This window comes from Echeneis naucrates, chromosome 1 (genome assembly GCF_900963305.1).
Source record: "Echeneis naucrates chromosome 1, fEcheNa1.1, whole genome shotgun sequence".
Classification (NCBI taxonomy): domain Eukaryota; kingdom Metazoa; phylum Chordata; class Actinopteri; order Carangiformes; family Echeneidae; genus Echeneis; species Echeneis naucrates.
Window position 1 is genome coordinate 1457355 of NC_042511.1, and position 13703 is coordinate 1471057.

A 13703-nucleotide genomic window follows, 5' to 3' on the forward strand; every position below is an offset into this window, starting at 1 on the left:
AGTGGATCCTGGTTTGATTTTGGTTCATTTTCTAAAGTGGCTGCAGATGAACCTGACTATCATGATACCTGATCATTTTACGTTATTTCCGGGTCCTGCTTGTGATTGATGAGCCCTGCTTGATCCGGGGCGGAGCTCTGGATCTGGATCTGTTGCTGCACACTTTGCTAACGCTGCATGGAGGTGACCATTGTTTGACAGTCACTAAAACATCCGTCAGATGAATGAAAGCCTCTGCCGGTGTCACATTAAGCGTAAAAAGGCGCACTGAGCTCCTCCAACCCCCGCGGAGACCCGATCCGGTCCCGGGTGGATCGAGCCGGTCAGAAGTGAAGAGTTGGGAGACTTTTAAAGTTGGTCAATATTTACAGAAGCGGGTTAGTGATTAACGGGCAGCTGCTCACAGTCCCAGAGGACAGACCGCCGTGTCCGCTCCACGATGCTGTGCGCTCGGGTCTGGAGAGCTTTGGGTCCCCGGTGCCGAGGAGCCCGCCTGACGGCCTGGAGGAGAGCCCAGAGCCACAGAGCTGCTGCCCCTGGACCCACCAGGCTGGACCTCAGCGGGATCTACCCGCCCATCGCCACCCCGTTTACCGCCCAGGAGGACGTGGACTACCCCAGACTGGAGCAAAACCTGCAGAAATACGCGCAGATCCCGTTCAAAGGTCAGAAGAGCTAACAGAAAAGTGGTTCCTCCAGTAAAGCACGGGTCAGGGACCCGGATCAGGTGTGAGAGGTTCTCAGACCTGAGCAACACTTCAGTCCAGGTCTTTGGGAAAGCTGACCTCAGTCCAGCTCAGGGGGTCGTATCACTGTTCACCGAGGGACTTGACTAAATTCAGCCCTGAGATAAAAAGCGTAAACCCTGCTGCTGCCTGCTGCCCTCTGGTGGAGTGTTCCAACAGTTTACAGCATCAATAAATGCCTCTGTGTTGTTATTATTATTATTATTATTATTATTATTATCATCATCATTGTTGTTGTTATTTTTACGGCTTCTTTTTAAGAGTACTGAATAAATACTTAAATGATCGTCAGGGCTCGGATCACAAAACCCCAAAGAAGTGTAGATCCTCAGGATGTGGACCTGCAGCAGATAAAGGTCTGACTCTGGGAGAGTTGTGTGTTTCAGGCCTGGTGGTTCAGGGCTCCAATGGGGAGTATCCGTACCTGACGGTGGAGGAGCGGGTGGAGGTGGTGAGGACGGTCAGGCGCTCCCTCCCCCTGGACAAACTGGTGATGGCCGGATCAGGCTGTGAATGTAGGTCTGAATTTGTGTGTTTGTATCATCAGTAAAAACCTGTAACACGTTTACAGTAACCGCCATTAGTGGGAAAAGCTGCATTTTAATATTGTCAAGAGCTCACATCACATATCTAGACAACACAATAACCTTTTGATCAAATTTAATTTCATTTGAACCGGAAAAGATGCAGAAATGACAGATTTTTTTGATCATCAAGCCTTTTGTTTGCAGAGTTCTGGCAGTTCAAAGTGACCAACAAAGAAAAGATGAGGAATGAAACTCATCATCTTCCTGCATTCACTTACTTTCTAGTTTTTAATTTCTCAGTAAATCTGCTCAGTAGACACTCCTGCTTACCCGTGACACGCTGGTTATGCCTTTACTTCACCTTCCCTGTTATACAGACTCTATGAAATCTGAGCTGTTGTGGTAATTTTTCTGAAGTGGGAGAAAGAAAAGATGGTGAATTAATAACAGAGGCCTTGTATGTTTGCAAGGCCTTTCACTCACAGAAGATGTTTAAAAACGAAACACGTGGTTTTCTTTAGTGACACTAACACTGTGTGTGTGTGTGTGTGTGTGTTCAGCCACCAGAGCCACAGAGCAGCTCACAGAGAAGATGGCGGCAGCTGGAGCCGACTCCGTCCTGGTGGTGACTCCGTGCTTCTACAAGGGCAAGATGGACAGTCGCGCTCTCATCCAGCACTTCACCAAGGTTCGCAAACAAAAAACACCACAAACCAACATGGTCGTTTTTCCCAGTTTACACACTGATGCTGAGCAGTTTTCCCAAACAGCAGTGGCCTCTTTCAGCAGGATAACACTCCCTGCCTCACTGCCACGACGGTTCAGGAACAGTTAGTAGAACTAGAACCGTTTCCAGGCCCAGATGTGACCCCAGATCTCAGTCCAGTCCAGCATCTCTTCCTCTCTTCCTGTCCCTCTCTGTTCATTATTTTAAAACACATGAAACAGAATCAGAAATACTTCATGAATCCCATCAGAGGGAAATTTTGCTAATTCCAATGAAAGCTGAGTCGTGAATTCCAGTCTGGTATTGTGTTTCAGGAGTGCTGTCTCTGCCCCCCTCCTGCAGGTGGCGGACTGCAGTCCGGTGCCAGTGGTCCTATACAGCGTTCCTGCCAACACGGGGCTGGAGCTGCCTGTTGATGCCGTGGTGCAGCTCTCTCAGCATCCAAACATCGTTGGCCTCAAAGACAGTGGAGGAGACGTAAGGAGTGCTTCTTATCTTTGAATGCCGTCTGTGTGATCGGTGTCACTGAACTGCAGGCCGAGAATCTGACGTTCCTGTAACGTATCGGGTTTGAATTTTGAGCACATCGTGTTATTTAATATTGTTTCTCTTGAGGTTGTTTTACTCAGTTCAGTCAACAAACTGAGTGTTATTGAGACTTTATCGTTTAAGCCGCTATCCACTTTTCAAATCTCACTGGATGTAAAACAAAAACCTGTTAAGTGATTTGGAAGCTGTCGGTTATCGTTTTAAGGCTCATTTTGAATGGAGATTTTGAATCCGAGATGAAACTGTGAGGCAGTGACTGATTTTTCAGTGTGTGCAGATCAAAAACAAGTTAAAAGAACTTCTTATTTTCTTCTTCTCAAAGAACCTCTAAATGAATAATAACTTACAGAGTGAAGAAAAACAATTTGCTTCAATATAATTACACTGCAGACTGCAGATATTACACATGCCTAAAACAATGAAAAGTTAATTAAAAGAATGAAGAAGGAGATATATATATATATATATATATATATATGTGAAAATATAATAAATTCTAATCATAAAATGAAAGCTAAAACAGTACGTGCAAATAAAAATGTAGAATACTGGAACTTCTTTTGAATAGATAAAGGATGTTTAACAAAGCAAACACATGGTCTTCAGAGTCATCCGCATTCGTCTTCAGGGCCATGATGGTTTTTAAAGCGGCTTGTTCAGGAGTCCAGGCGACATTTTGCTGTGAAATACCAGCAGCACTTTTCCTGATTCCCCACTAAACTGATCTTTACCATTCAGAGAGTTGGAACCACGAGAAGCTGCAGAGAACAGTGATAACTAATTGAAGAGCCTAAAACTAAAGTGTGTAATTTTTTCCTGCAGGGTTGATTGCAGGGTTATTTGATTAGGGGGGACATTCTGCTCTGGTTTAGCTCCTCACACCTTTTTATCTGTGTGGGAAGTGTGCACCAGAAGTTGCAAATGGATTTCTGATTTGGGAAATAACATGTTTGTCCACTTGCTGGAAGAGAGACGTGTGGGAGTAGTTCAAGCACATAGTGGCCTCGCTCAATTTGTAGGCGTGAAGAGGCCAAACACAGAAAACCAGGGGTGACGGGTCGATGGGAGGAAGGCAGCCGAGCGGCAGAAAGATTATTCACAACATGTACGACAAACTCAAATTTCCCCACATCAGTAGGCGCCTGCTGGTTCACAGATTACTTCATCAAAAATGCCATGTATTTTTTTTTATCATGGCTGGAATTGAATCCTTAATCCAGTTTCAGAGGTTTTCAAAGACTGTAGGTCCAAATTTGTCTGACAGCTCGATTCCGTCTGCTCTAAAACTGCTTGTGATCGGTTCTGGAAAAGCTTCTCCGCTGTCTTTGTTTCTACCTGGAAGCTCCGAAAAGTTTATCACATTTCACAGCTTTTAGTTTGCGACACAGCGGCGCCTAACACAATGGAGCATTTTCAAGGTTTGAACGTATCTGTTGTCCTTCCTTTGCTGCTTTTTAAAAGACTCCTGTCTATAACTCAGTCGTGGGCGTCAGATGGCAGCCTCACTGCTGACATGAAAATGCAGCCACATACTGCAGGGCCTTGGCGTTGAAATACCTCATGCAGCTGTTTCACGGTCACAAAAGTGACAAATTTTATTTGGCGCATTGCAAATAAAGCTGGGAATAAAATGTTATTTACAGAGACTGAATAAATGTGCACTTGGCGGCAGCTTCAGAGGCAGAACCAGACTCAGGGTGGGCGGCTGTCTGACTTCTCCGGCTGGGTTGAGAAAGAGAACAGGGGAACATTACCAGGCAGTAATAGTAATGAGACATAGCAACTACAACAACAGTGTTGATGATGACTGCAGTGCATGTTGATGGACGGTAACAGTTATGGTTACTATTAATTATAGTTTCATATGACGTTAGGTTTGAATGAGAAGACGTTTGTGTTTGATATCTCTGTGAGACTTTCAGGGAACTTCTTCAAAGTTGGTGAAGATAAACTTTTTTGTCGGTCACTGTTTACAACATTTTATTGGCTAATTATGAAACAGCTAAAGTCTACGTTATTGTTTGAAGCTGGCTGAACACACAGAAGATGAAGATGTAGATTAGTGAGCCATCGCAGCTGCAGAGCTTCAGTGCGGGGAAACACTTTACATGCTGGAGTCTCAGTGATGAAGGTTTGACAGGACTCTGTGACCCAAAGCTTGTCTCAGCACAATGATGCTTTTCACAGGAAAACTGAAACTCTCAGCTCGTACTGAACCGAAGCTGAAGTCTAATGCGGAATAAACGCACTCATCTTCAATGGCTCCTTAAAACCAGCTGTTCTCTGAGTCGGGTTTCTGAGCTCATTAGAGAATCAAACAGCTGAAAAACCCTCAGATTTTCTCAGCTGCTTTTGAAACAAACGACATGAAGCCTTGGCATGCAGGTTCCATGCGTTTCTATTTTGGACAGTGAGGAGTTAGCGGCAGTTTGATGGCCGAGATATTGTGACGCTGATGATCGGTAGAGTGACAGCAGTCGGCTGTGGGAGGGGAAATTTGTCATGAAATAAATATAATGCTTCATATTTATTGAAAAAAAACAAACAAACTGTGATCAACTGGCATATTAATCTGGAATGCCTTTAATGGTCTGTCATGTATTTAACAATCCTCCTATCAGGGATCATTAAAGTTTCATCTCTTCTTGGCTTTGCTGTCACGGCTGTTGATTAGAAACAACAGCTCTGACCTGAAAAATAGATGCAAACACACAAGAACACGGTGGACGCTGCTGATTTTTGCTGTCACCAAATGCTGTTGATGGGAGAGACAACCTTAATGAATATTTCCTCCAAGAACTCGGTACACTCTGTCTAACCATTAACAATCCTTCTGTGACAGCTAAGAACTAGTTTAAGGCAGTTAAAGGCTCGCTGGCTGTGATCGCACTGAGAAGAGCTACAGCTGCTTTATCAGCCCGAGTTTGTAGACAGACTATCGCCGTTCTAGTACAGAAGTCAGAATTGTGATTCTGTATTTTGGAAGGATTTCGATGCATTTTTTTTTTTTTTTTTTAATTTGTACATTAGAATTTGTGAAATTAGCTTCAGGCTAATGACAATAATGAGACCTTAAAAAGAAAAAGTGTTGTTTTTTTTCTGTCACCGGGGCAGATGGCAGTCTTGCTGTGATGTTATTTTGCCCACTGGGGAGCTGCAGCTAAATAGCCAGAGTGCTCAAGCTTTCAGGAGAGCAGCAGGAGCTCCTATAACCTGATTGACTGACTGATCAATTACAGTCCTGCGTGTTTGAAATGACTGATACAGACAAACTGATTGACACCCGGCGGTTAAAAATAGACCCTCCCCCGTTAACGCTGGTGCAGGCTGGAACCGGAGGCTGCAGCTTTTCCCTGTGGAGTTTTGAGCTTCATGTGCAGAGCGGCCGCAGAGTCGTCTTATGCTCCCTTTGAACATTTCAGATTTATTTGGATTTGGCTCTTCATATCTGGTTTGACAAAAGAGTATTAAGAGACGCAAAACAAAATAAGGATGGTATAAATTATTCATGAGTCCCCCCATCCTCCTCTTTTGAAGTTGATTCCTGTATTTTATCTCACATGGGACTTGCCTGTTTTCCCTCTCTTCCTCTTCCCCTTTCTTCTTCTTATTTCATTTGGGATGTTGAACGACTCCCTCCTCCTAAAACCTCCGGCATGTAAAGAGTCAGTGCCCGTCTCAATTTGAGCGATTTGTTTACCTTGGGAGATGTTGTGTCTCCTGACAGCCTCCCCGGGGATTAAAATGCTACAGCAGAAATTAGTTCAGACAGCAGGGAGGAGTGATGACAGTGAATCAGTGCTGATTTTTTACCTCTCTCTGACTCTTCAGATCACACGGATCGGCCTGATTGTTCACAAAACCAAAACGCAGGATTTCCAGGTGTTGGCAGGCTCTGCTGGGTTTCTCATGGCCGCCTATTGTGTGGGTAAGAAGTCTAAAACAGGACTAATAGTGCTTTTGTTCCCTCACAGGGGGCGGTCGCTGGCACAGCCCCCCCCCCACATCTGTCAGTCCTCCTACTGTGAAGTGAAGAGGTTGAAGTTATCTGTCTTTTATTTTGGGTCCCTGCTGCATAATTACAAGAGCAGAGGACCCAAATTTGGTGACATCTTCTATCAAATATCAATATCAACCTTTTGCTGCCCATCGTTATTAGTGTTTTTCACACACAGCAAGCAGCTCCCTCAGGGGATTCTCCAGTAGGTCACTATCTACTGGCTACGCAACATTTCATCATCATCCTGATACTGAGTTCCACTGAATGAAAGTAAAACAAGTCATACACATCACACACTTTCCACAGTCGTGCAAACAATTTTCTGAGGCTAATTACGATTTTTACATCGACTTTCTTACCTTCATTTAATTTCACATAGAAACAATTATGGCAGAAGGATTGAATCTAGTTAAGATGTGAATCACAGGGTTAATTAGAACTATTACTTTAAGTAATCTGCTGCATTTGAAAGTGTGAACAGTTTTAAAAACTCTGCATTTGAGCACATTTTCAGTCTTGTTCATGGAAAAGAAGAAGGTATGTTTCCAAATGCAGAAAAAGTTCAAATGAATGAGCCAACATTGACCTTGTTGAAGGATAACATGAACTTTACAATTCCACTCTCGCTCTTTGTTGAAGTGAATGCACCACAGACAAGGATTTTTTATTTTATGCTATTTTTTTTTAAGTAGGCCCTGTTTCAATTTTCATTGCCATAAAACGAAAGACACCACTGAATGCGTTCAATGTCAAGCTTTGAGTATGTCCATTTATCAAACGCTCATAATCAGTGTGCGAGGAAACCTTGATGAAAGTACGAAGCTCTACATCGATTGAAGAAGAGCTCGTTAGACGTGTCAGGGTTTTAGGAGACCAGCTGCTCCCAGGAGAGGCGTCCCTGCTCTGATAGACTACAGTCGGAGAGGAGACAGGAGCTGACTGGACTGGACTGGACTGGACTGGACTGGACTGGACTGGTGGTCTTGTTTGCAGGGATGCTGATGCCGGACTACACCAGAAATGGTGAAAGAATTTATTCAAGGGATCGCAGAGGTCAAGGTCAAAGATGACCAAGATCTGAGTGAGATGTTTCAGGATAACAGCTCGAAAACATGACACCTGGTCTGGGCCAGAGATGAAGAGGTGATATTGTGCTGGATTTGAAGGGAGGTTTGAAGAAGCTTCCTGTCAAACTGTTACAGCAGCTGTTTGTGTCCATCACACAACAACAGACACACAACACCTCAGCCGGACGAAGCCATTTTTCCTGAACTGTGTGAAACACAACAACCTGTTGAACACAGTCTTCGTAATGGATGTCACCCAAAACGTCTGTTTAACAAACTAAATTCATCCCTGTCTTATCTCCTTGTGCGTGGTCCTTCCGTTGGAGTTAACTAAAAACAAAACATGACGTTGAGCGATTCAATAAAGAAACCTTAAACAAAACACAACATTGATAAAACAAAACAAAAAGCAAAAACCAGGTAGTATCTAACTCGACCGCTGTATGGACAGACTTCTCTGAGGTTGAGTTTTGATGGCCACCTCGCTGCCCATGGTGATGCTGACGGGGGCGGAGTCAAAACCTCCCAGAGCCTCGTGAAACAAAGCTTTACTGGAAAAGTTACGATTGCTCGCTTGAACCCGCTTCTGCAAAGGCAACAGCTGACCTTGATTACTGATGTTGTTATTATTACAAGAACGCTTGTTTGATTCAGTAAAATTTTCCCAAATTAGGGATTATGATAAAATATTGTGGGGAAATTTGGATTGAATCCTGCATGGTTTTGGTTTTTGGCATTGAAACGCCCCCCACATCCATCCCCTGCTCTCTGGCCCAGTGTGTCGCTGTTTGCTGCCATATTATTTTAATCGCTGGCCTGCAATGAATCCTGGGATATGGTGAGCCAGCACTAATGTCAGAGCTCTCATGTCCAGCTTTAATTTATTAAAAATCAGGTTTATTAGCCGTCTGTGAAATGATGTTGTGTTTTCGGTTTTCGGAGAACAGGGCCGGTCTTGTCATCAGTCTTCGCGGTGCTGATGATAACGGCTCGTTTCAGCTCTGGTCGTGATCAGCTGTTCTTCGTCTCCGTCTGTCTCAGCCTCAGCGAGGGCAGCTTGCCTGTCGGTCATAGTTAGGTAAGCTGATGTCAGCCACAGAAACAGAAATCAGACAGAATTGGACAGTCAGCCTCCGGCTCGTCTATATCCACAACAACAACAACAACAACAACAACTCCAAGGCCACAGACGGATGCTGCTGCTTCTCTGCTTCTTTCCACCACCAGGCATACAATGAGATGTCGCTCTGAAAGGCCATGATATGCTGTTGCCTTTGAAAACATCTGTGTGTTTTGGTCTGTAAATAAAACAACCAAAACACTGTCAGGAAAGAAAAACAGCAGTACAGAGAGAAGCTTCCATCTCAGAAACCCTGACAGTAAATAATCTGTGTCTACAGCAGAGCAGGAAACGGATGGTTTCATGTCACAGGAATAAACTGAATATCCAGACAGAAGACTGAAGGCTCGCTGCGACGCTGCATGACTGAGAGAAGGAGCATTTAAGATCTAAACACTGAGTGACTTCTTGATGCACATACGACCAAACGTGATCCGAAACATTTCTCAAAGAGAGACTGCACCAAAGACTGCACTGGGAAACCTGTATTTTATTTTTACCAGCTAAAGCAGCTTGACAATAACGGATGGAAAATGTAACTTTGTAAAATAGGAGCTCCTTTTATCATCACTTTTAAGCAGCTGAAGGTTGAAGCAGACCAAAAAGTTCACAGGGTTCATTTTACAGACATCTGAACTTCAACAATCAGAGATTCTTTACTTTTATGGAGCTGATAAATTAGTAGATTAGGTAATTAATGCCACATTTCACCACCGGAGGAGTAAATGAGCGACTCTTATCAACTTTAAGGAGCCAATCAGCGTGCAGCAGGCGTGGACCAGGATCTGATAATCTGTTGATACAAACACTTCTGAGTGTGTAAAGAGGCTGAGTTTAAAAGTAGATCTGAGTTTTTAACCTTCATTTGATAAACAGCTTTCATAACATTGGTATCACAAATATCAGTGTCAGTTTTCAATCCCTGAACCAAAGCAGTGGATCTGAAAAATCACTGGTTTGGATCTGAACCGTGAGCAGAAAATAGAGAAAATTGTTTTATTGTCTTTGGAGAATCCATGCTCCACAATTTAAAGGAGCCACGTTCGCATAAACAGCCGTTTAACAACCGGTCTAGAAAAAACATCAAACTTAATTTCTAATATTAATTCTTAGCTTGTCTGCTCAGTTCAGTGAGGCGTTTAATTCAGTGTAACCAGGAGTTACGTCCGTGTCCTTTTAGTAATCTTGTAACACGTCACGTCATTTTAATCCCATTTGGGAGACCAAAACGTTACAGAATAAAAGAAAACCACATTTCCATAATAAGCTCCTTTTTTTCAACACATTAAGGCTCTGAACATATAAGAAATCATTTGAGATTTCTTTGTCATCGCTTTCCTTTAAAATTCAGATCGATCTTCAAGTTCACCCAGTTCAGAGTGTTTCTCATTTAACGAGCCTGAAGAGGGAAAAAGGCCTTTCAGCTCTGACCCTTTTTTCCGTGTGTGTTTGTAGGTGCAGTCGGCGGAGTGTGTGCGCTGGCTAACGTGTTGGGCCGGGAGTTGTGTGACTTAGAGCGTCTGTGTGTGTCCGGTCGCTGGGAGGAAGCCAGAGTCCTGCAGCAGCGCCTCATCGAGCCCAACGCCGCCGTGAGTACCATCTGCTGCACACCAGACGCTTTTACCCAGCCAGACCGCAGACGATGGAGGCGTCCGTTAGGCCGAGCTGATTCACTGATTAACAACAAAGTTTGATTTCTCAGTGAGGAGCTGATGTGACAAAAGGAAATTTATGGAGTCACATAACGTAATTTCCAGATTATAAACTACTTTTTTCAAACACTTTGGACCCTGCTGCTAATTTATGGATTTTTACAGGCAACAAGCTTCATGCTGCCAATACATTTAGCGTCACATCAGACCAATGACCCAACAGGTCACAGTGGACCAATGAAATTGTTTTTGAATTAAATGCACCCACACTAAATTCTTTACATCAGCCATTTATTTTGCGCTTATCATGGAAACACACGAAGCGATGCATATGATGCAGCTTTCAAGTTAAAGACACAATCTTTCTGTGTAACATAATTCCTGCCATATTTCCGACACCTGCGGCCTATCTATGTACAAAACAGTTTTTCTCTTTACATTTAGCAGGTGCAGCTTATATTCAGGTGCGCTCTATAGTCTGGAAATTACGGTAGCTATTTTATTGACTTGCCTGTTTTGTGATTAGGAGTTAAACAGTCTGAACAGAAACCTGCCAATCTCCCTCTCACACAATGTGAGCCGCAAGAAGTGATTTAACACTTAAATATAAAGATCTGTTCTTATCTAAAGGTCCCGTTTGGTCCGTATTGGCGAAATACCTAATATTACACACTATAGAGAAAAAGTGTTACAAAGAGCTAAATAAACAAACTTTGCCTGCTTGCTTTTTCAATCGAGGTTGTTGCGTTCACAAATACAACACAAAATGAATACAACTTGCTGCCCATGACAGAGAAAGAGCCCCAGATCCTGTCGAGCTCTGAGTTGAGTTGTTCAGTAATGGGAGACTGAAACTGATTGAACTCAATGACACCTCAAAGTTAAATCCCAGAGTTTGGCGCTCAGAGTCAGAGTGAGGTGAGTGAGAAAACTGTGCTGAACAATTTCCTTCAGGCTACGAACACATTCCGTTGAATGTGTTAAATGTGTTAAATGTCACCGCCCTGACAGCTCCACACGGCCGACTCCACCTCCTCCGAGCTGCATCGGGAGGCGCCGTCAGCTTCAGCACATCAATCACTGCAAACGGAACCTGCCTGAGTTTAAGCTTTGTTATTGATAAACCTTTAAAACCGTGCTGCAGCCTTTGTCGAAGGGGGTTGGCATCTTGCGTGGTGATTGATTGGATCTCTGTGTTGCTAGGTGACCAGGAAGTTAGGAGTTCCCGCCCTGAAGCAGGCGATGGAGTGGTTCGGTTTCCACGGCGGCGCCTGTCGATCACCGCTGCAGCCGCTGATGGAGGCCGAAAGCCAACAGCTGAGGCGGGACTTCACCTCCAACGGCTGGCTGTGAGGTGTGTGTGTGTCTGTGTGATCCAGCTAGATGATAAAGCTGCTGCCTCTCAGCCCTGCAAAGTTCTAAATCCTAATCGACGTGTTCTTTTAGCAGTTATTATATACGATAATGATTCATAGTTTAAATATACATGTAGATCTAAATCAGTTTTGATAAGAGTTGAATTTGGTTTTGTCACATAAGAAGCCTGAATCCTGAATTTAAACACGTAAATACATCTTCAGTGGACAAAATAAACACCAGACCAAATGATGTTTAATACAGCGTTAGGAATTAATTATTGTTAAAGCAGACTTTTCTATTCAAGCCAAAAATCGCTGTCAAACAAATCGCAGTGTGAGTTTACAGAAATGTTACAAATAAAACTCTACATTCACTTTTTCTCACAATAAAATTTCACTCTATTTGATAACTGAAGAAATCAGGTCTGTTTTTGCCATCTTCTCTCTGATTGGCTCTCCGGCTGTGCGAGCTCCTGACCTCAATCATTCGCCGTCACTCCGACCAATTTTCTCTCAACAAAGAGCTTTTTTTGAATGGCAGAAATGTGAGTGTGGGTGGGAATGAACGGCCCAAAGAATCCAGGAAAAGAACTCACAGCCACTGAACTACAGCTTACTGTTTAATTTGTGAAGTTGTTGTTCTCCTTCATAACTTTTTGGCACGAGCAGTGATTCTGTCTGAAGAGAACTATTTTATGTACAATAATGGGAGATGGAAATTAGATTTCAAAATGTGACTCTATGTACATCAAGTCATTTTGCATGTTTGTGTCGTTTTTCCACACGTTACGTATCTGGCCCCAAAAACAGACAGAACAGACTGAAGCTGACTGTGTTTAGCAAAACTGTACATTAATACGGTTTAATAGTAAGTTCAGACTTCTCCTACTTCAAGAATAGAAATGTAAAAGAAGGGAGTGAAAACAAGATCATCTATAACTGAACAGAGAATAAATTAGTTTTAACTGTGCTAAAAGTGTGTGACAGGTTGAAAAGTTTGACGTCCACAGACAAAAAGAGGAACAGTGCGTTGGCATCTTCGACACTTGCAGATGCACGCATTTTAAAATTACAGCACTGCACTACGAGGAGTTGGAGTTTCCGTGAAAGCTGTTTTCTGTTTGTTTGTTTGTTTTGGGGTTTTTTTTTTGCTGAATGCTGGTAAACCCTGCACTCAAGGCTCCAAATAAAAAGCAGAAAATCAATAAAATTCAAAAGGCAGCAGATTCACCTGTTGGTCTGCAGGAAAGGTTAATGTGATAAAAGCTACAAGCTAAATCGCTCCTGCAATTAAAAGCACGTGGCCATGGCGATGAGAGCCTTCAGCAGCGTCTTTGCTTTTGTCTAACCGTGACTCCAATTAGCACCTTGTTGGCAGCAAGATATCTTTCAAATATACTCATTGGACAAGAAAGAAAAAGGTGGTATTATGTTTGCTCCTGTGCCACAGAAACCAGGCACCGGAGCCTCCGGAGGGAGGGGCTCGCTCTGCCAACACTTATCCAGTTCAAGGCGCTTCACTCATTATGTTCCTCTCTTTCAAAGCTTTTAAGGACAGTTACAGGCTGATATTACACCCACTTCAAGATCCAGTCTGCCTTCAAAGCTGCCTGGAATACTTGAACTTAACTGCAGTGGAGGACACAGAGGTTGTGTCTTGTGTGCTTTGGATTAAAAAAAAAAAATAATAATAAAATATATATATTTGTTACACATTACTGACATTGTAAATTAATTGGATACTTTTATTCAGAGCTTTTGTTTTCTGTGATGTCAACACCCTCATAACCTTGAATTTTTCATGCCACAGCTGAAAGAAACTCTTCACAAGCTCCATATTTGGTTAACAAACTGATAATAACCGTCATTAATATAACTAATATGCAGATTTTTCTCAGTATAACAGAAGAGTCATCAAATGTGCGATGAAATGGTGGTTAGCATCTGTAAGTAGAAG

The 13703-nt window shown here is 43.0% G+C and overlaps 1 protein-coding gene across 1 annotated transcript; it reads left to right on the plus strand.

The window, feature by feature from the left end:
• The first annotated feature begins 163 nt into the window (after positions 1-163).
• hoga1 (4-hydroxy-2-oxoglutarate aldolase 1) lies at positions 164-12258 on the plus strand. Its single transcript, XM_029496083.1, has 7 exons — positions 164-665; positions 1133-1261; positions 1834-1961; positions 2343-2477; positions 6381-6477; positions 10192-10325; positions 11592-12258. Exons 1-7 carry the CDS (start codon positions 440-442, stop codon positions 11739-11741), a joined length of 999 nt encoding a protein of 332 aa, XP_029351943.1. The 5' UTR covers positions 164-439; the 3' UTR covers positions 11742-12258.
• The last annotated feature ends 1445 nt before the right edge of the window (positions 12259-13703 follow it).